Source organism: Somniosus microcephalus, chromosome 8 (assembly GCF_052327205.1).
Source record: "Somniosus microcephalus isolate GS21.2 chromosome 8, FLI_Smic_1.0, whole genome shotgun sequence".
In the NCBI taxonomy this organism is placed as follows: domain Eukaryota; kingdom Metazoa; phylum Chordata; class Chondrichthyes; order Squaliformes; family Somniosidae; genus Somniosus; species Somniosus microcephalus.
In genome coordinates, this window is record NC_140994.1 from 259,061,424 (window position 1) to 259,087,432 (window position 26,009).

The 26,009-nt window shown below is 45.4% G+C and overlaps 1 protein-coding gene and 1 long non-coding RNA gene across 11 annotated transcripts in view; one reads left to right on the top strand and one right to left on the bottom strand.

The window, feature by feature from the left end:
- The window catches only part of LOC147114293 (uncharacterized), a 28,007-nt gene extending 24,648 nt beyond the window's left edge, over window positions 1–3,359 (top strand). The window contains exon 4 of the long non-coding RNA XR_015079403.1: window positions 250–3,359. This is a non-coding gene — a long non-coding RNA (uncharacterized LOC147114293). The remainder of the gene's footprint in view (window positions 1–249) is intronic.
- LOC147114292 (protocadherin alpha-C2-like) overlaps window positions 1–26,009 on the bottom strand; it is a 308,165-nt gene that overhangs the window by 203,818 nt on the left and 78,338 nt on the right. Inside the window, exon 1 of one of the 10 annotated variants that reach the window (XM_085995966.1) lies at window positions 573–3,123. The exons of the other annotated variants lie outside the window; for them this stretch is intronic. Within the exon in view, the coding sequence (XP_085852092.1) occupies window positions 573–3,014 (2,442 nt within the window). The 5' untranslated portion in view covers window positions 3,015–3,123. Of the gene's footprint in view, window positions 1–572; window positions 3,124–26,009 lie in introns of those variants that run through there. 10 annotated transcript variants of the gene reach the window in all.

Sequence of the window (26,009 nt, forward strand, 5' to 3'; positions counted from 1 at the left end):
CACTGAATCTCGTGTTAAAAATTGAATTTTCTTAATCACCTGTTTACATCGAAAGTATTAACCTGAGTTACTGATCCATTTTTTGTTTTTATTTCTGGTCTACGTCGAGGTAGTTAATCTCAGTTTTAGGGGCAGCGGGGACATTGCAAATAACCTGGGAACGTCAGGGTCGGTGAGAAATTTTTGCCAGGCGTCCCAAAACCTGAAGACTATTGACAACGTGTATTTCTTTATGTGTTTGGTCGCTAGGTAAGAAGTGATTGACAGTTGAACAGTACGCTAGCACTCACTCTTCCGCCATGAAGAATTGACAATTGAATGAGCTACCAAAGAGCCCAATCGTCTTCTCCACCTTCGAGGGAAGTATAGTAGGAGAGAAAATTAGAAAGGAAAACAATCACTCAGTTATTAGCAAAATTGATTTTCAATATTCAGTGTTTGACTATCATGCTTCAAAGATGAAGATGTGTATTTTCCAGTATGCAAATAAGGAGGTGACATGACAACGTAAAGGAAAACACGAAATAATTAAAGAAATATGACGACCTAAAGTTCAAGTTGACGTCACTTACCTCAGAGGCTAAAATTGTCGTGTTGCCTATTTCTTTTACATTCCAGTCTGAAACGTATCTGTCAGCAGCATCGGATTGGTACCTGACGGATGCAGCATGTAAGTGTGGCAGGAACTCGGAATCGCTTTTAACCGATTCGGGAGCAGACCGAAGTGTATAGCAATACGTTTGAGCAAGAGAACCAGATCCACGCACTTCAATGACATTTTTAATTAGGCTGGAGTCTGGCACTGTGTGAAAATTTAGATTCGAATTTCGATATATCGCATCTGAATCGCTAGGTTCAAAACACCAACACCAACACCATTCCTCATCATTGCTTGCACTGCGACAAATTGTGACAACTAGCACAATCAGGGCAAGCATTAGCGTAAGTGTGATTGCCCCTAAAGATATTATTATATAAAGGGCTGTATTAGAGGGATACTCAGGGATTCTAGGCATGAATGTAACGGCATGAATGACGTCTTCAGCACTGTCTGCTATTGAGAGTGTAATGGTGATCGTGGCAGATAGAGGTGGATGGCCATTGTCTTTTACCAATATGACCATCATCTGTATTGCGACATCTCTGTCCTCAATTTGACGGGTCGTTCTTACTTCTCCCGAGTTAATCCCCATGGTGAAAAGATTCTGATCTGTAGCTCGGAAAAGCTGATAAAACAATCGTGCGTTCTGCCCAGAATCCGCATCAACAGCAATGACCTTGACCACCAAGTAATCTCGATCGGCTGTTCGCGGAATGGTTACTTCGGACCCATTCTTTGTTAGCGGAAATACGATAACAGGGGCATTGTCATTTTGATCCAGGACGACAACGTTCACTGAATGATTAGTGCTGAGTGGAGGCAAGCCAGCATCCTGCACATGAACGTAGATCTGAAAATTCTTCAGTTGTTCATAATCAAAGGACCGCTGCGAAAATATGATCCCGTTCTCTGAATTGATGGAGACGTATGATGAGATGGGTATACCTTGAACCTGACTATCTAGAACGGAATAGGAAAGGTGGGAATTTGGACCTAAGTCAGGGTCAAAAGCGGAGACTGAACAGATGGAAGCCCCAAAAGCGTTATTCTCCATCACGTAGGCAGTGTGGAAATCACCTGCAAAGCGCGGAGGGTTGTCGTTTACATCTGACACTTGCACTTGGATGGTTTTATTGGTGGACAGTGGAGGGAATCCTGAGTCGTGGCAAGAGATACCAATTTGATATTCAGACGTAGCTTCCCTGTCCAGTGCATGCTTGATAAGTACCGTGTAAGAATTTTTAAACGTCGATTTGAGTTCAAACGGTAGGTTGGGGTGAATCAGACAGCTAATCAGTCCGTTATCCCTAGAATCCTGGTCGGTGACACTGATTAGCGCTATCACAGTTCCAGAATGCACATCCTCAGGGACCGAATTAGACACTGACATCAAAGTCATGTCGGGGGCATTGTCATTGGCATCGTTGATGTCTATAAGGACAGTGCAATGCACGGGGAGTGCAAATGGGCCTTTGTCTTTGGCTTCCACTATAATTTCATAAGTCTTGGCTTCTTCAAAGTCTATAATCCCGTTTACTGTAATTTCACCTGTTTGGGAGTCCATACTGAAAAGTTGGCGGACTTCACTTGGAGTATGGTCACTGAGAGAATACATTATCTCTGCATTACTGCTTTCGTCCAGATCGGTGGCATTTAATTTGATAACTGCTGTACCTATCGGTACGTTTTCCATTAAAGTGGTTTTATAGAACGTCTGGCCAAATACAGGAGAGTTGTCATTGACGTCGAGGACAGTGACAATAACTTGGGCTGTACCAGTTCGCTCTGGGGCACCCCCGTCAACGGCAGTCAGAAGTAAATGATGAATCGCCTGTTGTTCTCTGTCCAGGTACTTCTGCAGCAGCAAGTGGACAAACTTACTATCGTCGCCGCTATTCTGTACTTCTAAAGCAAAGTGGTCATTTGGACGGAGATAGTAAATGCGGACAGAATTGATGCCCAGGTCCGGATCATGGGCACTCTGAAGGAGGAATTGAGTTCTTGGTGGCGCTGATTCTAGGACCTCCAAACGGATGTCAGCATTCGGAAAACTAGGGGAATTGTCATTTATATCTAATATCTCCACTTCAATACGATAGAGTTCCAATGGGTATTCTACAACAACCTCCAGATTCATAAAACAAGTAGGACTCTGCCCACATACGTTCTCCCTGTCTATCATTTCATTCACAAACAAAACGCCATTCTCTAAATTAATCTCGAAATACCGTTTTCTTACTGCAGACATTATGCGGAGCCTGCGACTAGACAGCTCTCTCACATCCAGCCCCAGATCTTGAGCAATGTTCCCAACAAAGGCACCATGCTTCAATTCTTCATGAATAGCGTAGCGAATCTGACCATAAACGATATTCCAGACACAAAGCAGGAAAACTGTAAGCAATGCTTGCATTCTCTGTCCGAATTCGCCCTTGCATTCGCAGTGATGCAAAAATAATTTACACTCCACCCCCCAAAAAAATCACTTATTGATATCCAGTATACACCAAGCAAAACGCTGACCAATATTACATCTGTACATAGGAGTCAGAGTACAAGAAACGACGGTTCCGATGTGCGATTACAAACAGTGAGAGTCTGTTTTCCTCTCTGTTTCTGCATTATGCGTAGTATTGGGGGAGGGGGGATAGATCGCTAGCAGCATTTTAGCGCCTCATTGGTAGACAGCGACACAGAGAGTCTTTGCCAATAATTACACTGAATGCTTAATAAAGCTGGACTTATGCAAAGTGTGAAATGTACGTTAATTCTTGTGTTTGCACTGAGCAACAAAAGTAACTGTCGGTAACTTATCGATTGTTCCATTGCCTTCAACTCAACGCTTTAGAACAGGAAAATTGCGTCAAAAGTCAGACATTGATCATTAAGTTCTGATTATCAATATGTATCTCTAAAAGGAAAGTTGGGGTTTAAACAATATTAAAGGTATCCTGCAGGAACTGTATAAAATACTAGTTAGGCCACAGCTAGCGTACTGCGTGCAGTTCTGGTCACCACATTACAGGAAGGATGTGATTGCACTTGAGAGGGTACAGAGGAGATTTACGAGGATGTTGCCTGGACTGGGGAATTTTAGCTATGAGGAAAGATTGGATAGGCTGGGTTTGTTTTCTTTGGAGCAGAGGAGGCCGAGGGGAGACCTTATTGAGGTATATAAAATTATGAGGGGCCTAGATAATGTGCATAGGAAGGACCTATTGCCCTTAGCAGAGGGGTCAACAACCAGGGGGCACAGATTTAAAGTAGTTGGTAAGAGGTTTAGAGGGGATTTGAGGGGAAAATTTTTCACCCAGAGGGTGTTGGGGGTCTGGAACTCACTGCCTGAAAGGGTGGTAGAGGCAGAAACCCTCACCACATTTAAAAGGTACTTGGATGTGCACTTCTAGTGCTGTAACCTGCAGGGCTGGAAAGTGGGATTAGGCTGGATAGCTCTTTGTCGGCATGATGGGCTGAAATGGCCTCATTCCGTGGTGTACATTTCTATGACTCTATCTATGATTTCTTCGCGTATTGGTGTTGAATTGGTGTGGGCGCATCACACAAGTTAGACCCAATAATACGCATTTTCTCCCAATCTCAAGAAAAGCCGAAATTCCCGCCCAATCCCAAGGAAAAACTTAGCATAAATCAGTTTAAACAATCAGAGAACAAGGAAAGAGCTGAACTCACACTATAGGTTACTTCTTTAAGTTTGATAGGATCAATCAGTCAACCATCATTCATGGTAGTTAAAGTGGATAAGTCACCAGGCCCCAATGTGATGCATCCTAGATTTATTTTATTCATTCATGGGATGTGGGCATCGCTGGCAAGGCCAGCATTTATTGCCCATCCCTAATTGCCCTTGAGAAGGTAGTGGTGAGCCACCTTCTTGAACCGCAGAGGGTAGTAAAGAGTCAACCACATTGCTGTGGGTCTGGAGTCACACATAGACCAGACCGGGTAAGGACAGCAGATTTCCTTCCCTAAAGGACATTAGAGTACCATAGAAACTTAGAAAAATAGGAGCAGGAGTAGGCCATTCAGCTCTTCGAGCCTGCACTACCGTTCAATATGATCATGGTTGATCCTCTATCTCAATACCGTATTCCCGCTCACACCCAATACCCCTTGATGCCTTTTGTGTCTAGAAATCTATCTATCTCCTTCTTAAATATATTCAGTGACTTGGCCTCCACAGCTGTCTGTGATAGAGAATTCCACAGGTTCACCACCCTCTGAGTGAAGAAATTTCTCCTCATCTCGCTCCTAAATGTCCTACCTCATATCCTGAGACTGTGACCCCTCGTTCTAGACCCCCCAGCCAGGAGAAACATCCTCCCTGCATCCAGTCTGTCTAGCCCTGTCAGAATTGTATATGTTTCCACGAGATCCCCTCTCATTCTTCTGAACTCTAGTGAATACAGGCCTAGTTGACCCAATCTCTCCTCATACGTCAGTCCTGCCATCTGAGGAATCAGTCTGGTGAACCTTCGCTGCACTCCCTCTATGACAAGTATATCCTTTCTTAGGTAAGGAGACCAAAACATCACACAGTACTCCAGGTGTAGTCTCACCAAAGCCCTGTATAACTGAAATAAGACTTCCTTGCTCCTGTACTCAAATCCTCTTGCAGTGAAGGCCAATGTTCCATTTGCCTTCCTAACTGCTTGCTGCACCTGCATGTTTGCTTTCAGTGATTGGTGTACAAGAACACCCAGGTCCCTTTGTACATCAACATTTCCCAATCTATCACCATTTAAATAATACTCTGCCTTTCTGTTTCTCCTACCGCAGTGGATAACTTCACCTTTACCCAAGTTATACTGCATCTGCCATGTATTTGCCCACTCACTCAACTTGTCCAAATCGCGTTGAGGCCTCTTTGCATCCTCCTCACAACTCACAATCCCACCTAGTTTCGTGTCATCAGCAAACTTGGAAATATTGGCCCAGAAATTTGGGTCAGAGGCTTCCTGTGGGTGCAAGCCTCTGACCTGCACTTACCTAGCGCGCCGGCCATTGAGCTGTGAGCCTGTGTGGGATTCCGATCCTCGGCCTGCACCAGCTGCCGGCGCACAGTGCTTGCGTATCCCAGGGGCGTAGTTAGTTCAAAGCGTCCACTGGGATCACGTGGGCCATGGAGAGCCAATGGTAACAGGGAATCTGTATTCATAGATTTGACAGGAAGACCTGTCAAACCTATGAATACAATGCAGCCCCTAAACATAACTAAAACTTCAAATACATTTTTTTTAAATCACATTTTTAAAATAACTATAAATTACATAAAATAACTATTTTAAACAATAACTTAAATTTTTGAAAAAATAATTACAGTTTCTAACGGGGCTAAAAATAAACTTACCTTTCTTTAAATTATATAAAAATAATAAACCTGTGGAAAAAATGTTTTAATTTTACTTAATTCACCACTTAGCTTGTTAAAAGCAGGCCTTCCAACTGCTTTTTAAAAGCATAGCTCCTGGAGACTTACCCTCCCGGAGAAACCTGCAAAAAAAACATAAGTTCCAGGCGTACGCGCTGCCTCTCCAGCACACATGGTCGACCTGTGAACCCCTTCCTTTAAGGGAACGGAAGTTCCAGTTTCCCACGCATGCGCAGTGCATGCACGAAACCGGCACTTTCATTGGGCCTACGCGTGAGTACCCAGCACGTACTCACCTGTGCGGACCCGAATTTCTGGCCCAATGCATTTGGCTCCCTCATCCAAATCATTGATATATATTGTGAATAGCTGGGGCCCAAGCACTGATCCCTGTGGTACCCCACTACTCACCACCTGCCACCCCAAAAAAGATCAATTTTTTCCTAATCTCTGTTTCCTGTCTGTTAACCAATTTTCAATCCATGCCAGTATATTACCCCCAATCCCATGTGCTTTAGTTTTGCACACTAACCTCTTATGTGGGCATTTATCAAAGGCCTTCTGAAAATTCAAATACACCACATCCACTGGTTCTCCCTTATCTATTCTACCTGTTACATCCTCAAGAAACTCCAGTAAGTTTGTCAAACACAATTTCCCTTCCATAAATTCATGTTGACTTTGCCTAATCGCGTTGATATTTTCTAAGTGTCCTGTTATCACATCCTTTATAATAGGTTCTTGCATTTTCCCTACTGCTGATGTTAGGCTAACAGGTCTGTAGTTCCCTGTTTTCTCTCTCCCTCCTTTTTGAAATAGTGTGGTTACATTTGCCACCCTCCAATCTGCAAGAACTGTTCCATAATCTATAGAATTTTGGAAGATGACAACCAATGCATACATTATTCCCAAGGTTACCTCTTTTAGTACTCTGGGATGCAGATTATTAGGCCCTGGGGATTTATTGGCTTTCAGTCCGATTAATTTCTCCAGCACTATTTTTTTACTAATACTGATTTCCTTTAATTCCTCCTTCTCACTAGACCATTGGTTCCCTAGCCTTTCTGTGAAGTTATTTGTGTCCTCTTCCATGAAGACAGAACCAAACTATTTGTTTAATTGCCAGGCCATTTCCTTGTTCCCCATTATAAATTCTCCTGTTTCTGACCGTAAGGGACCTACATTTGTCTTCACTAATATTTTTCTTTTTACATACTTGTAGAAGCTTTTACAATCTGCTTTTATGTTCCTTGCAAGTTTACTCTCATACTCATAACCAGATGGGTTTTGATGACAATCCAATAGTTTCATGGTCACCATTACTGATACTAGTTTTTCATTCCAGACTTACTTAATTGAATTTAAATTCCCCAGCTACCTCTGGTGGATCATTAATCCCAGCCTCTGGATTAATAGTCCAGCAACATAATCACTATGCTACTAGAAATTGCAGAGGTGCTGGCTACAATCTTCCAATCCTCCTTAGATATAAGGGTGGTGCCAGAGGATTTCAAGATTGTAAATGTTACACCCTTATACAAAAAGGAGAAGGATAAATCTGACAATAACATGCCAGGCAGTTTAACGTCGGTGGTGAGGAAGCTTTTAGAAATATTAATCCAGGAGAAAATTAACAGTCATTTGGACAAGCATGGATATCTTAAAGGAGAGCCAGCATGGATTTAGTAAGGGCAAATAGTGTTCAACTAACTTAATTGAGTTTTTTTAATGAGGTAACCAGAGAGGATGGATGAGGGCAGTGCAGGGATATGGGGAAAGAGTGGGGGAGTGGGACTAACTGGATTGCACAAACTTGAAGGGACAACTTACCTCCTCCTGTGCTGCACTATTCTACTTTCTATGATTAAAACATTGCAATGGGGAAGCTTTTCAATTTTTAACGTGACTTGTACTTGTCCCATAAAAATGCATTTGAAGAAACATAAAATACAGTGCAGACAACCACAGGGGGCGGTCCAAGTTTCACCCATGCGCTGTCACTAATTGGTGAGTGGGTAATGGACATTGTGGGCGGGGGTGTATCAGGAACATGGCATCTGCTAAGGTTGAAGGAGAAGTCCTGCAGGGTTTTAAGCCATATTTTCCTCCTTCCCTAGTCACTTACATGATGAATGATAAATTGCTGCTACCTTCAGAAATCAATCATCTGTCTCAGCATACCCATGCCCCTAAATTCAACTCTTGTACCTCTTTATTTCTGCCCCAGAAGCTCCACTCAGCCCTCAGGAGGCAGAATAATAAGATAAAGAGGGCAGCACTGTATACCAGGAGCCATCGCTCAAATTACACTTACAGACACCAACTCAGGGAGTGGCACCACGTGTAGTTCAGAGAGTAGGGTAGTGTGGTCTGCATGTGGAGATGGACCCAGCATGAGTGTGCAGGAGCAAGGGCTGGGAGATAGAATGGCCCAAGATGCAGCTCAACAGAGGGGGAACTTGCATTGTAGCCCTGCTGTGTAGGGTACAGATGAGCACATAGGGGACCAACTACACATAAGAAAACTGATGGCAATCCATGCAGACCTTCTACGTGCACTTGGCTGCCTGCTAGCTAGATTGTGCAAAACATTGGAGAGTATAGATGAGTCCAGCTCCAAGTTGGGCATCGCATTGAGAAAATGCAGTCAAATATTGAGTGAGTAGTCAACCCTGTGAGCACTGCCAGGGAACCCAAAGCAATGGAGCCTTTAGTGAAAGCTTTGGCAGCTTTTCTGGAAAATCAGATGGCTGCTATCTTGACTCTGGGCTGCAGCAGCTCCTCTGGCTTTCAACTCCTGAAGGAGAGCGGGTATAGGGGCCAAGAGATGCTCACAGCATGCCTGTGCTCTGTTCGTGTGCAGAGTAGCAGGTGTGCTGAGGATCATCCCTCTGAGAGTTGCATCGGCTCCTTGGGAGAAGCACCTGCTTTCCCCTCCTAGTATTGTAGCATGCCAGATCCCCCCAGCAGCTTCTCAACCAGTGCCTTTGTTGGTGCCAGACAGCCAGCATTGTTAGATGGCCCCAGCCAAAGCCAAGTCTCAGCAGGCTGTAGCCTTTCATCAATGGCCAGTGCTCCACAAGGTTGCCCAACACAGCCATCTCAAGTTTCGTCAGCGGACGTTCAGCAGCCTTCCACCTGCCAAGCTCTAAGCCACTGGGAAACCACCTGATAGGAGCACTAGAATAGATAAAAGAGCACAGAAGACAGGCACCAGGGCTTTGACAACAGTGATATGTAATCATGAAGTAGTCATGCAACCATTTGTGGTATCAGCAATCAAGTCTGTTGCAAATAACAGTTGTACTGGTTGAGGGCATTGATGTGGTGGGTGCCAGGATTGGGTGAAATGGAAGGAGGAAATCTTGTTGCTTTTGGCAGTAAAGGGATTGTTTGGCAAAATCTCTTTTCAATAATATACTGCCTTCCATCTCTAACAGCTCACTGTAGTGCTACCTCATACTCTTCTTCTGCATTTTTCAGTTCCTCACCATAGGAACATAAGAACATTGGAAACAGGAGTGGGAGTAGGTCATACGGCCCATTGAGCCTGCTCTGGCATTCAATAAGATCATGGCTGAACTTTTGCATTAACTCCACCTTCCTGCCCTAGCCACAAGTCCCTTGATTCCATAAGTGTCCAAAAATCTATCGATCTCAGTCTTGAATATAATCAAGCACTGAGCACCCACAGTCGTCTGGTCTAGAGAATTCAAAAGATTCACAACCCTCTGAGTGAAGAAATTTCTCAACTCAGTCCTAATTGGCCAACCCCTTATCCTAAGACGCTGACCCTTTATTCTAGACTCTCCAGGCAGGCTCTCAGTATCTGCCCTTTCAAGCCCTCTAAGAATTGCATATGTTTCAATGAGATCACAACTCATTTGTTTAAACTCCAGAGCATATAGGCCCATTCTACACAATCACTCCTCATAGGACAACCCTTTCATCTTAGAAATCAATCAAGTGAATCTTCGTTACACCCCCTCTAAGGCAAGTATATTCATCTTTAGGCAAGGAGAACAAAACTGTACACAGTACTCCAGGTTTGGTCTCAGCAATTCCCTATATAATTGCAGCAAGACTTCCTTATTCTTATATTCCAACCCCCTTGCAATAAAGGTGAACAGATGATTTCCTTCCTAATTGCTTGCTGTACCTGCATGTTAACTTTCGGTGATTCATGTATAAGGGCCTCCAAATACCTCTGAATACCAACATTTATGAATTATTTCTTTAAATATTTGCCATTGCTTATCTACCATCATATCTTTGAATCTAATTTCCTAAACTATCTCAGCAATTTAACCCTAATACACTCGTATGGTTCCTTGTCATATCGTTCTAGAAGCCAACTTCTTCATCTTCATTCTCAACCTCTTTCTTCTGAGACAACTTCCATTTGTATGTCAAGATTGTGGAGCATGCAGAACACCATTATGAATCATGATACTCACTTTGGCCCTCCCAAGCTTTCCAGACAGCGTACCATTATTTCAGGATGCCAATGGTCTGCATAATGTGTAATGAGACAGGTTTGCTGCCACAGCTCTCATTATATCCACACTCAGCATCTGTGCAAGGGTTCCTGACAGGAGTCATGATCGAGTTGGTTGGAGCATAGCCCTTGTACCCCAACAGCCAGCCTAACACTAGATGGGCTGGGTGATGAAGTAGGCATATTCAGGACTGCGTAGTATGAAAATCTCAGAACTACTGCCAGGAAACCGGACACAGACCTACGTGGCTCGCTGCTTATGGTCACAAACAAGATGAACATTGAATGAATATAAACCACTCCTGTTAAGAAATCGAGCTGGTTCGTGATGAGGAGCAGGTGTGTGCAATTTATGATGCCTTGCACCTGCGGGAATCCAGAAATGTGGTGAAATGCCAATGCTCTTTCTTCCTACATGGATAAGGAAATGAACTGTTAATGCCTTGCAAACAGTGCATCAATGGCCTGCCAGATGGCTGTGTGCACAGCAAAGTGACTGAGGTTGCTGATGTCAGCAGAAATAGTTTGTAAGGAGCCAGAGGCATAATAATTTAGAGCCACGGTGACCTTCAGTCCCACTGGCAATGCAGAGCAAGCACTAGTGCTGGGCTCCAATTCCTGCTGCAAAATGCATCACAGGTACGTGACTGGCTCCCTGTTGAAACATAGAAACATAGAAGATAGGAGCAGGAGTAGGCCATTCGGCCCCTCGAGCCTGCTCTGCCATTCAATGCGATCATAGCTGATCATCCAAATTCAGTATCCTGTCCCTGCTTTCTCCCCATACCCCTTGATCCCTTTAGCCTTAAAAAATATATCCAACACCTTCTTGAATATATTTAATGAATTGGCCTCTACTGCCTTCTGTGGTAGAGAATTCCACAGGTTCACCACTCTCTGGGTGAAGAAATTCCTCCTCATCTCTGTCCTAAATAGCTTATCCCTTATCCTTAGACTGTGACCCCTGGTTCTGGACTCCCCGACCATCAGGAGCATCCTTCCTGCATCTAGTCTGCCTAGTCCTGTTAGAATTTTACAAGTTTCAGTGAGATCCCCTTTCATTCTTCTAAACTCCAGCGAGTACAAGCCCAATCGACCCAATCTCTCCTCATACGTCATTCCTGCCATCCCAGGTATCAGTCTGGTGAATCTTCGCTGCACTCCTTCCATGGCAAGGACATCCTTCCTCAGATAAGGTGACCAAAACTGCACACAATACAATTGAAACAAAGCTATCTTACGCACTGCTCTTCTGTAAGGATCAGGTATGATATTCTGTTCCCAAATACCCGCATGCTTTAATGTCTCCTGCATCTTTGTCTACTTTGCCCTCTTGTTGCAATCTGTGCAAGTCTTGTCTGCCTTTTTGCTGCTGCCGAGCCTCCTCATCCAGGAGGCTTAATGGTAAGCCCAGCAGCATTAAACTGTTCAGTAATTCAGAACAGGCCGATCCTGTGAAACAGTAATATAAACAGAAAATGCTGGAAATCCTCAGCAGGTCAGGCAGCATCTGTGGAGAAAGAAACAGAGTTAACGTTTCAGGTCGATGACCAAAAATGTTAACTCTATTTCTCTCTCCACAGATGCTGCCTGACCTGTTGAGTATTTCCAGCATTTTCTGTTTTTAATTCAGATTTATAGCATCTGCAGTATTTTGCTGTTGTGCCTGTGAAACAGATCTTGCCCTCCACAAACTCACCCTGTAAAATTATTAAACAGTGAAACACTTGCCAAAATATTCAAATTATTTGGCCAAATGCACCCTAATAGCCTAAAACTACTATCCAGAGACTTGCCGTGATGGAGGGGAGCATCCCATTCAAAATGTTTGTGAAAGCACATTCCAAATTATCACACCATGATGTGCAGGGGAGTTGATGTTAAGGAAGCACACAGAGACATGAATTGAACAGCAGGATCCTGATTCAAAAAATAAATAAATATCTTGCATTTATATAGTGCCTTTCACAACCTCAGAATGTCCCAAAACACTTTATAGCCAATTAAATACTTTTGAAGTACAGTCATTGTTGAAATGTAGGTAATTTGTGCCCAATACGGTCCCACAAATATCAATGTCATCCTGCTCTTCTTCAGAGGGGGCCTTGGGTTAATGTCTCATATGAAAGACAGCATCTCAGCCAGTGCAGGACTCCCTCAGTAATGCACTGGAGTGTTAGCCTAGATTATGTGCTCAAGTCTCTGCATTGGGACTTGAACCCACCACTGTCTGTCTCAGAGGAAAGAGGGAGAAACACGTGAGTAAGTATCATGGCCCTTGCTATCATATTTAAAAGATGCCTGCACTTGTTGCAGGCAGCATACCCTTGGCCTCAATCCAGCAGTGACCAATATGGCGTCCACGCACTTCTGATGCCGAATGTCATGCTGCTGAATTGGATTCAGCTCCAGCCGTTTCCGACAGAAAACTTGCGGGATGCATCACAATTCCACCCACCTCCCAATATTTTCACAGCACATCAAGCTAAAGTCATTTTGTCAGGAAGACAAATATTTCATCCATAAAGTTGATTGGATTATTGTGTATCTTGTAAAGTGAAAGAAGACTTTCGTTTCAATATTTGATGATGCCTCTGTCAGTCGAGGCTCAGTGGGTAGCACGCTCACCTCTGAATCAGAAGGTCATGGTTTCAAGTCCCACTCCAGAGATTTGCGCACATAAATCTAGGCTGACACTCCAGTGCAGTGCTGAGGGAGTGCTGCACTGTCGGAGATGATGTCTTTTGGATGAGATGTTAAACCAAGGCCCCATTTGCTCTCTCAGCTGGATGTAAAAGATCCTACCGCAGTATTTCGAAGATGAGCAGGGCAGTTATCCCTGGTGTTCCTAGTCAATTCCTTACAAAAGTTGATGGAGTACAGCTAAACTACATATGCCAACTCAGCCAAGGCAAGACAAACATTTTAAAAATGCTCACACAAATTAATTTTGAAAAGCAGTCACATATAAAGATATGCATTGACAATTGAGTGACAGCAAAATCCCACAAAAAACAATGAGGTGAATGAGCAGAATTTGTTTTATGGTACTAGTTGAAGGAGAAAACTTGACTAGGAGTTACGGATAAACCATTGAACCATCTTGGAAAGTGTCATGGGATCAGTAACGTCCGGGCAAACAGACAGCTGCGACATGGATTTAAGGTCTCATCCAAATGATTTTTATTCCAAAATAAAAGAGCACTAAATATATGGGGCCTGAATTTGCAATCGGAGGTTTCCCGTGAGCAGATGGCTCTGATCTTTCAAAAAATCTACGCATTTACCTGGTGGGAATGATGTATGAGGAGAGATTGGGTGGATTGGGCTTATAGTCACTGGAGTTTAGAAGAATGAGAGGGGATCTCATTGAAACTTATAAAATTCTAACAGGACTAGACAGACTAGATGCAGGAAGGGTGTTCCCGATGGCTGGGGAGTCCAGAACCAGGGGTCACAGTCTAAGGATAAGGGGTAAGCCATTTAGGACAGAGATGAGGAGGAATTTCTTCACCTAGAGAGTGGTGAACCAGTGGAATTCTCTACCACAGAAGGCAGTGAAGGCCAATTCATTAAATATATTCAAGAAGGAGTTAAATATATTTCTTAAGGCTAAAGGGATCAAGGGATATGGGGAGAAGGCAGGGACAGGGTACTGAGTTTGGATGATGCGCCATGATCTCATTGAATGGCGGAGTAGGCTTGAGGGGCCGAATGGCCTACTCCTGCTCCTATCTTCTATGTTTCTATGTTTCTATGGTCCGGAAGATATAGAGGCTTGTGATCCTGAGCATCTCCTGGTAGAAATGCGTAGAGGCCCATGTATCCCAGGGACATATGTGGTTCGCAAGCACCCTTGGGATCACGTGGGCTGGCCCAACCAATGAACGAAGGGAATCCCATTCATACTTATGGGAGTTCTGTACGTACGGAATTGTCAAATGTATGAATGGGGATGACTGAAAAAATTCACGAACACATGAAATTTAATTTAAAAAAAGAATGTATATAAAATTAATTAAAATGACAATTAATCAAATATTTTAAACAAAAAAATTAATATTTTGAAAAAAAAGTTATGGCCCGTAATTTCCGATAGGAGGCTTCTTGCGTGTGGATGCCTCCAATTGGAAAAAAATCTACGCACTTACCTGAGGGCCTCTGAGGTCCGAACTCTTCCACTCCTGGACCTCACCTGGTGTACGCGCGCAGAGGCCCAGGTGTCCCAGGGGCGCAGGCAGTTCTCAAGTGTCCCTGGGATCATGTGGGCCAGGTGATCCAATGGGAGAAGTGAATCCCCCTTCATAGTTTTGACAGGTAGACCTGTCAAAAGTATGAATGGGGATCTCTGAAAAAAGACATCTAAACACATTTTTAAAACTCTTATGCTGCTTTTACCATGCGTAAGATTTTAAAGGTTTTCAGTGGGCGGAGGTTTTGCAGAAAGCGAACCTTCTCCAGGGCAGGTGGGCGATCTGTCAAAAGGATTTTTGACAGTTCGGAAGTGCCGGTTTTCAGCGCATGTGCTTCGCATGCCTGAAACTGGCACTTGCGAGGTTCCTACGGGTGTGTAGGGATCAGAAGTTATGGGCCAATATGTTGTAACAGGGCTAATTATAAACTTACATTATTGGACAGGGTTTTTAATGTATAAGTGAGTGAGAAAATTTTATTTTTCTATGTTTTAAAACTCTTATGCTGGTAGAAGCAGGTCTTATGCCTGCTTTTAACAGGCATAAGAATTCCACGGCCTTTCAGCGGGCGGATGTTGGGCAAATTGCGCAGCTCTCCATCCACAGGGGCACTTTTCCTGGGGATGTGGAGGATCTGTCAAGGAGATTCTTGCCAGATCGCAAACGATGGGTTTAAGTGTATGCAGTTCACATGCCTAAACCCCAACATTGTACAGCCCCTACCGGCACGTGCGCACCTCGTGCTCACCTATAGTGGTCAAAAATTCAGCCCATGATATTTTAGATAAACGCCTAAACATGGCCCAGAAATTCGGGTCCCAACGCGTGAGTATGCACAGGATACTCACGCGTAGGCCCAATGAAAGTTCCGGTTTCGTGCATGCACTTCGCATGCGTGGGAAACCGGCACTTCCGTTCCCGTGAAAGAAGGGGTTCAGAGGTTGAACGCGTGCGCCGGAGAGGCAGCGCGTGCGCATTGAACTTACGTTTTTTTTGCAGGTTTCTCCGGGAGGGTAACTCTCCAGCAGTTACACTTTTAAAAAGCAGGCGCAAGGCATGCTTTTAACAACGTAAGTGGTGAATTAATTAAAACCAAAACAGTTTTTCCACAGGTTTATTATTTTTAAATACTTTAAAGAAAGGTAATTTTATTTTTAGCCCCGTTAGAAAATGTAATTAATTTTTTCAAAAATTTAAATTATTGTTTAAAATAGCTATTTCATGCAATTGATAGTTATTTTAACAATGTGATAATTTTAAAAAAAGTATTTGAAGTTTTAGCGATGTTTTGGGGCTTATAGTATTTATAGGTTTGCAGCTCTTCCTGTCAAACTTATGAATGAAGAATTCCCTGCTACCATTGGCTCTCCATGGCCCACGTGATCCCAAGGGACGCATCAAACTAACTGCACCCCTGGGATATGTAAGCACTGCGTGCCGGCAGTTTGAGGAGGCCCAGGATCGGAATCCCATGCGGGCCCACAGCTCAACGGCTGGCGCGCTAGGTAAGTGCAGGTCGGGGCTTGCACCCGCGGGAAGCCCCCGACCCGAATTTCTGGGCATAATTTTGCAAAAAAAAAAGCAAGATTAACCTCATACATAATCATTGAATAAACAATATATTTAATGGAGACAAGTGATGCCTTTAACGAGACAGATGTTTTAATACTGAATGTGATAGCAGCTTTGGCAAATAAGGCGATAGGCTGAGGCCATATTTAGACATGATACAAATCACTTGAACATAGTACAAACTAATCAGATGCTAATCGTCTCAGGTAGGTAGCTACAATGGAATGCAATTGATACTTGTACAATATCCTCCATATCTTAGCATCTGCAATTCGTTTATCTTTATTACATTATAATTGCAAATAGGAACAAATTAATATGGTTTCATTATCATGTTGCTTGCTTAACTGGTATATATAGACTTTAATTTTGCTGCTAAAACGCCCATTAAAAGTTTTAAAAGTACATAATTTAATTAAAACGTTCACTTAAAACTACTGTTGAAGGCACTAAAGACTGGATCTCCAGCAAAAACTAATCTTCATTTCATGATTCTGAATAGACACAATTATTACCAAAATTACGTATTCATTCTATTCATTCTTTTCATATTTATGATGCCATAAATGAGAGATGAAATAAGGGGTGCTGATATTCAAAGTCTGGCACTATCAATGGGGGCAATTATTTTAACAGGGGAGCTACTAACTGTACAATAGCAAAATACTGCAGTCGCTGGAATCTGAAACAAAAACAGAAAAAGCTGGAAACACTCAGCAGGCCAGGCGGCATCCATGGAGAGAGCAACAGAGTTGGCTGGGCATGTGTGCTGTGAGGAGGATACCGAGAAACTCCAGTATGATTTGGACAGGTTGGGTGATTGGGCAGAAGCATGGCAGATGCAATATAACGTGGATAAATGCGAGGTTATCCACTTTGGTGTCAAAAACAGGAAGGCAGATTATTACCTGGATGGCAATAGGTTGGGAGAAGGGGAATTGCAACGAGACCTGGGTGTCCTTGTGCACCAGTCGCTGAAAGTAAGCATGCAGGTGCAGCAGGCGGTTAAGAAGGCAAATGATATGTTGGCCTTCGTAGCGAGAGGGTTTGAGTACAGGAACAAGGATGTCTTGCTGCAGTTGTACAGGGCCTGGTGAGACCACATCTGGAGTATTGTGTGCAGTTTTGGTCGCCTTATCTGAGGAAGGATGTTCTTGCCATGGAGGGTGTGCAGCGAAGATTCACCAGGCTGATACTTGCGATGGAAGGAATGACTTATGAGGAGAGATTGGGTCGATTGGGCTTGTACTCGCTGGAGTTTAGAAGAATCAGAGGGGATCTCATCGAAACTTATAAAATTCTAACAGGACTGGACAGACTAGATGCTGGAAGGATGTTCCCGATGGTTGGGGAGTCCAGAACCAGGGGTCAGTGTCTAAGGATAAGGGTAAGCCATTTAGGACAGAGATGAGGGGGAATTTCTTCACCCAGAGAGTGGTAAACCTGTGGAATTCTCTACCACAGAAGGCAGTAGAGGCCAATTCATTAAATATATTCAAGAAGGAGTTGGATATTTTTCTTAAGGCTAGGGGGATAACGGGATATGGAGAGAAGGCAGGGACAGGGTACTGAATTTGAATGATCAGCCATGATCTCATTGAATGGCGGAGCAGGCTCGAGGGGCCGAATGGCCTACTCCTGCTCCTATCTTCTATGTTTCTATGGGGGAGAAATTCGGTTGTTAGCGCCACCGATTAACGCCTAAAGAGGCCGAGAAGTGGGGTGCTAGCCAATTTCCGGGCGGGAGCAAGGCGCTTTGCGCATTGCCCCATATTGAGCATGCATTTAGCGCCGGCGCTAAATCTTAGCGCCTGCTCATGGGCGCAGGCTGATTATGATGTCATTTGAGTGTGCAACTCCTTTTGGGCACCCTGGACCGGAAATTCAGTGGCGACCCCTCCGTAGCACCTGGCGCTAATAGTGACAGCTTACCTAGACCTTTCCAAGTTGCTCTCGGGCTGGAGGAGCGTTATTTAAAGGGGACTGGTGTGGGTTAAAAGCGGCAGCCATTTTTGGAGCACAACTTCCTTGAGAGCTACAAAGAGTTGCTGAGCTGCACACTGAGAGCCATTTGACCAATGAGCCAGCACAGGCAGACGATCTTCAGCCTTCTGACCATCACCTTGCTGTTGGTGAGCCTTGACAATGGGCAACCTTCCTGTGGGCACTTATTATGGGGGCTGCATTGGAGAGGAACGTCCTGCTGCTGAATCATCTGGAAAGGGCACTGAGATGCTGGGAGAGGGGGGCGGGCATGGCCAGACGGAGGAGGGCCAACAGACGTCGCCACAGCAGACCTTACGCTGGCAGGGTTTTCCGACAGCAGTTTTCCTACATGAACATGCAGGAGGAGCAGTGTGTCAGAAGGCTGCGATTTAGAAAGGAGGTGGTGACTGAGCTGTGCCAGCTGCTTCAGCCAGATCTGCAGCCTCAGATAAGGTGCAGGACATCTCTGTCAGTGGCTGAGAAGATGCCTGCTGGCCTGAACTTCTACGCGAGCGGCTCTTCTCAGGCTGCGCATCAGAGGCTGATCAGAAGTAGCTTCTAGGCCCCTCTCACGGAATGCTTGCTGCCATCCCAAGAACAGGAATGGAACCGATCTGATACCCCCAAGCCTGTGACGGGCAAGATGCATGTAAATAGAATGCATGGCCATTGTAAATGAAGAAAGTGTTTGTAATGAAATCTGTTTGTCTTGATCCTGTATTCGTTTTGCACTCATGTATATTACCCTCCCCCACTGTGTATAGTTTCACTTCCTCTTTCCCGACTAACCTGGGAGGTTCCAGGTCTTGGCTCATGGCTCCGCCCCTGACTTCTCTTACATAAAGATCCCAGGATCTGTATGACTCATTCCTGTGAACCAGTCGGCGTGTTGAGATGTTAGCTCTGATCTTAGTGATTAAAAGCCAACTTGTTTAAGTCTATAACTTCTAGTTTTGTGGTTATTGAAGGCCCATCAATTTTAATCACTAAAGAATACTAGGATGGATTGACTCCTAAAACCAGAGCATCTGGACTTGGATCCACATTCTGCTGAAGCATCAAATCAATTTGGACAGTGGCTCAAATGCTTCGAACTCTTCGCGGGGGCCTCATCCGCTAGCGAGGTAGATAAACTGAGTCTACTGACTACTCGCGTAAGTCATCGGATTTATTCGTTCATCCAGGACGCCACCTCTTACACGGAGGCCATCACTATCCTGAAGGCCCAATACCAGAGGCCGGTAAACGAAGTGTACGCCAGACATCTGCTGGCTACACGCAGGCAGCGACCAGAGGAATCAATGGACGATTTCTTACAGGGCCTAAAGGAACTGGTCCGGGACTGTAACTGCAAGGCCGTGACGGCCAACGCGTACTCTGATGAATTGGTCCGCGATTCCTTCATCACGGGCCTCAAATCGAATTATATCCGGCAAAGACTGCTGGAGAAGGAGGTCCTGGACTTAAAAAAGGCAGTGGCCACTGCGCGATCGCTGGACGTGGCCCAGAAAAACTCTGACTCATATTCTTCCGGCCATGCGGCCCTCACCGCCTCGTGCGCGCCGAGGGGGCCGCCATCTTGGAATCAGCCATCTTCCCATCCAGGTCTCAGACCAGCTCTACGCCGCCGGAGTCCCCACACAGAAGTTCACCCAGGAGTCCTACTACAGCGGCAATGCCTCGAGGCCCGAAATGCTACTTCTACGGCCAGGCCAAGCACCCCAGACAATGATGCCCAGCGAAGGACGCTACATGCTTCAAGTGTAAGAAAAAGGGGCATTTTAGCAAAGTCTGCAGGGGGAATCCGATTTCCAACTCCGTCACCACCTCGTGTGTGCCGTGCGGGCCACCATCTTGGGACCCGCCATCTTTTCCCGACTCAATGGCCGCCCAGGGCCCAACAGTGGCTTCAATCACGGTGGATCAATCCAGGCCACACCCGTTGACAAAATCCATGATGGACATACAGGTAAACGGGAATTTAACGAAATGTTTAATTGACTGCGGGAGCACCGAGAGTTTTATCCACCCTAGCCTGGTACGGCGGCACTCATTAACGGTAACCCCTACACGGAGCAGAATTGCTATGGCTGCTAAGCCCCACACTTCAGACATTTTGGGCTACTGTGTGGTAACACTGACTGTAAAAGGCACGGACTACAAGGATTTTAAGCTCCTCGTGATGCCAGAACTCTGTGTTAATGTAATCTTGGGCCTGGACTTCCAGTGCCACCACGAAAGTGTCACGCTAGCATATGGCGGGTCCCAGCCGCCACTCACAGTCTGTGGCCTATCAACCTTAAAAATCAGCCCGCCCTCTTTATTCGCTAATCTCGCTCTGAACTGTAGGCCCATAGCGACCAAAAGTAGACGGTACAGTCTGGAAGACAGACACTTTATCAAGGCGGAAGTGGACAGACTCCTGCGGGAAGGCATTATTGAATGCAGTACCAGCCCGTGGCATGCCCAAGTAGTCATAGTTAAAAATAGCGAAAAGAAACGGATGGTAATTGACTACAGCCAGACTGTTAATATTTATACCCAGCTGGACGCCTACCCTTTACCCCGCATATCAGAAATGTTCAACCAGATTGCGCAATACCGAGTCTTCTCGACTATCGGCCTCAAATCCGCGTATCACCAGCTCCCCATTAGAATGGAGGACCGCCCATACACCGCCTTCGAGGTGAACGGGCGCCTCTACCATTTTCTCAGAGTGCCCTTCGGGGTAACAAATGGGGTCTCGGTCTTCCAACGTGAGATGGACCGCATGGTTGACTAGAATAAACTACAAGCTACCTACCCCTATCTGGACAATGTCACTATCTGCGGGTACAACCAGCAAGACCACGATCTAAATCTTGCGAGATTCTTAAAAACTGCCCTAAAGCTGAACCTAACCTGCAACGAAGACAAATGTGTCTTCAACACAACCCGTCTCTGTATCTTCGGCTGTGTGGTGGAGGATGGGGTTATTGGACCGGACCCTGACCGATTATGCCCCCTAAAGGAACTGCCCCTGCCACACAATCCCAAAGCCTTAAAAAGGTGCCTGGGATTTTTTTCGTATTATGCCCAATGGGTGCCCAATTACTCTGATAAGGCCCGACCCCTCATTAAATCGACATCCTTCCCACTATCAGCTGAAGCTCGTGAGGCTTTCACCAGTATTAAACAGGACATTGAAAGGGCTGCAGTGTGTGCAGTGGATGAATGCATTCCCTTTCAAGTCGCAAGCGATGCGTCAGACGTTGCCATAGCTGCGACCCTCAGTCAGGCTGGGAGACCTGTGGCCTTCTTCTCCCAAACCCTTCAGGGACCTGAAATCAGGCACTCTTCTGTCGAGAAGGAGGCACAGGCTATAGTGGAGGCAGTGCGGCACTGGAGACACTACCTAGCCGGCAAACGTTTCACCCTGCTCACCAACCAGCGGTCGGTGGCTTTCATGTTTAATAACAAACAAAGGGGGAAAATCAAGAATGACAAAATACTCAGGTGGAGGATCGAACTATCCACGTTCGACTATGATATTATGCACAAGCCGGGAGCCCTTAATGAACCCTCAGACGCCCTATCGCGGGGAATGTGTGCCAGCATTCATATGGACAAATTATAGGGTCTCCACAATGACCTCTGTCACCCAGGGGTCACCCGACTATGCTATTTTATAAAGTCCCGCAATCTGCCCCACTCCATCAAGGAGGTCAGGGCAATGACCAGAGCCTGCCGCATCTGTGCGGAATGCAAGCCTCGTTTCTACAGGCCTGACCATGCACAGCTTATCAAAGCCACACGGCCATTCGAGCACCTAAGTCTGGACTTCAAGGGACCCCTTCCCTCTGCCGACCATAACGTATACTTCCTCAATATCATTGATGAATATTCCTGCTTCCCCTTTGCCATTCCCTGCCCAGACATGACCAGTGCCATGGTCATCAAGTGTCTCTGTAATCTATTCTGCATGTTTGGCATGCCGAACTACATACACAGCGATAGGGGGACGTCATTCATGAGTGACGAGCTGCACCAGTTCTTGCTCTCGAAGGGGATAGCCACTAGCAGAACCACTAGCTACGACCCCCGGGGTAATGGGCAAGTGGAAAGGGAGAATGCTACTGTTTGGAAGGCTGTCACGTTAGCCTTAAAGTCAAAAGGCCTTCTGACCTCCCGCTGGCAGGAAGTCCTCCCAGACGTGCTCCTCTCCATAAGGTCTCTGTTATGTACTGCCACTAATGCTACCCCTCACGAAAAGATGTTCGTTTTCCCCCGGAAATCCACCTCGGGCATATCTCTACCCGCGTGGCTGACGTCCCTGGGGACAGTACTATTGCGGAAGCACGTGAGAGGCCATAAAACGGACCCCCTTGTGGAAAAGGTACAGCTCCTCCATGCAAACCCTCAGTACGCCTATATCGAATACTCTGACGGGCGAGAGGACACTGTTTCCATAAAAGACCTCGCTCCCTCGGGGAGTGGAGAGAACGATGGGAGACTACCCGATGAAGACCTACACTACAAAGAGACAGGACGCCCAGAGGTATCAATACCCAACTTTAACCTGGAGGACACTGCAGATAACCTGGAAGACACTGTGGAGGCCCGGACAGCAGAGGAACCAGAATCCACTCCCCTAGAGGCACCCCAACTGGCTTTGCGCCGATCACTGAGAACTGCAAAACCACCTGACAGACACACTTATACCAACTTTTAAGAAACATCACCCGATGGACTAAATCTATAGAAGGGGTGAATGTAATGAAATCTGTTTGTCTTGATCCTGTATTCGTTTTGCACTCATGTATATTACCCTCCCCCACTGTGTATAGTTTCACTTCCTCTTTCCCGACTAACCTGGGAGGTTCCAGGTCTTGGCTCTTGGCTCCGCCCCTGACTTCTCTTACATAAAGATCCCAGGATCTGTATGACTCATTCCTGTGAACCAGTTGGCGTGTTGAGATGTTAGCTCTGATCTTAGTGATTAAAAGCCAACTTGTTTAAGTCTATAACTTCTAGTTTTGTGGTTATTGAAGACCCATCAGTGTTTCATTACACAGAAGGTGGTTCCTTCAAACATGAGAAAGCTATGGCAACAGAAAGCAAAACTAATACACTGACACATAACTGCGTCTCACACCCGGGAGACTGTCCAAAACATAAATCACATTCCGACCATCTTCCTTGGCCTTGATTCCACTGCGCCAACCAAAGCATCCAATGCCCCATCAGTGAGGCATTCCACCCCCTGCCTCACCCTTTCCATGTCTTGCTAGGCTGGTGCGCCACAGGTAGGCTCCCACCACTTTGAAGGCCTACAAGGCAGTGAGTGTGTCTGGTGATGCCAATTGACCTGCCCCTTTAAGAACTGGCTGGCGCCAGTGTGTCTCAGGGAAAGTGATTATTGACAGTACCCTCGCTGTGCCCCACGGCCGCGAAATTGGGTTGCGCCGCCGGGTTAGCGCCTTAAGAATAGCGTGCAGCACCTGATTTAGCGCCACAATCACCTTTAGGGGTGCTGCAACCCAATATCGTGCTCGGTGGTGCTAAATTGCGCCTGCCGCTAAACTTTGTGCATCGCCAGGACTAGCGCCCCAAATGCGGCTATACCGAATTTCTAGGCCTATATGTATGTTAATGTTTCAGGTCTGTGACCCTTCGTCAGAACTGAAAAAAGTTAGAGAGGTAATGGATTTTAACGAGGTGCACGGGCAGGGAAAGATAGAGGGGAGGAATGAACAAAAGGGATGGTCTGTGATAGGGTGGAAGACAGGAGTGGTTAAATGCTGCAAATGGGGATGGCAGAATCATCAATAGATGCCACCTGAAAAAATAGTGGCGGGGTTAAGTCTGAAATTGTTGCACTTGATGTTGAGTGCAGAAGGCCGTAAATTGCCTAATCAAAAGATAAGGTGCTGTTCCTCAAGCTTACGCTGAGCTTCATTGGAACAGCGTAAGAGGCCGAGAATGGAGAGGTCAAACTGGGAGTGGACTGGGTGAGTGCAGAAGTGTGGGAAATGGAATGGACACAATCGAGGGCCATGTCAACCATGGTAGAGGAGAATTCTCAGTTGAGGAAAAAGGAAGACATATCAGAAGCATTAGTATGGAAGGTGGCATCATCAGAACAGATGTATAGGAGACGGAGAAACGGGAGAATGGAATTGCTGAAACCAACGCAGATTGGGTGACCTCTTTGCAGAACACCTCCGTTCAGTCCGTAACGTGACCCCGGGCTTCCGGTCGCCTGTGACTTTAATTCCCCACTCTGATCGCACCATCCTCGGCCTCTTACACTGTTCCAACGAAGCTCAACTTAAGCTCGAGGAACAGCACCTCATCTTTCGATTAGGCACTTTATAGCCTCCTGGACTCAACATCGAGTTCAACAATTTCTGACCATAGGCTCTGCCCCTGTTTTTTCATGCGGCAGCTGTTGATGATTCTGCCATACCCATTTGCAACATTTCACCACTCCTGCCTTCCACCCTATCACAGACCGTCCCTTTTGTTCTTTCCTCCCCTTCCCCACCCCCTTTCCCTGCCCGTGTACCTGGTTAAAATCTGTTACAACTCTAAGTTTTTCCAGTTCTGATGAAGGGTCACAACCTGAAATGCTAACTCTGTTTCTGTCTGCACGGATGATGCCCGGCCAGCTATTAACTGTATTTGTAAAAGTCAACTTTTGGTAATTCTTCTTGGACATTAATTTTCATAATGCTTGGTATAAGAATTGAAAGTTATTCTTATCTAGATGTAGAACATTCATATTCTAAATTTTTAGAATTTTTAGAATATACACAGATAATTGCCCAACATTTGCGATCGGAGGCAGATGGCTCCGACCTGTAAAATATCTATGCATTTACCTGATGGCCCAGGAGATATGGAGGCTTGCGATCCTGGGCCTCTCCGGGTACCCGCAGGCAGAGGCCCACCTATCCCAGGGGTACATGCGGTTCGCAAGCACCCCTGGGATCACGTGGGCTGGCTGAACCAATAAAAGAAGGGACTTCCCATTCATACTTATGGGAGTTCTGTATGTACGGAACTCTCATATGTATGAATGGGGATCACTTAAAAAATACACGAACACATGAAATAAATTTAAAAATTATTACATATTTAAAATTAATTAAAATGCCAATTAATTAAATATTTTAAACAAAAATGTAATATATTGGAACAAAACGATATGTTTTAACGGGGCTAAAAATAAATTTACCTTACTGGACAGGCGTTTTAATGTATAAATGAGTGATAACATTTTATTTTTCTATTTTTTAAAACTCTTATGCTGGTAAAAGCAGGCCTTACTCCTGCTTTTTTTTATTCGTTCATGAGATCTGGGCGCCGCTGGTAAGGCCAGCCTTAATTGCCCATCCCTAATTACCCTTGAGAAGGTGGTGGTGAGCCGCCTTCTTGAACTGCTGCAGTCCATGCAGTGAAGGTACTCCCACAGGCATAAGAATTTCAGGGGCATTCAACGAGCGGAATTTGAGCAAATAGCACAACTCTCCATCCGCAGAGGCCCACCTTCTGTGGATGTGGTGGATCTGTCAAGAGGATTCTTGACAGATCGCAAGTTCCGGGTTTTAGTGTGTGTGCTTCACATGCCTAAACCCGGAACTTGCGCGGCCCCTATGGGTGCGTACACACCTCGTGCTCACCCATAGGGGTCGCAAAATACGGCCCATTAAAGGCAACCTTCTTCCATAATCTGAAGCCAGTTTTGAGACTCATGTTGACAATTATTTAAAAGAAAACAAACAATTT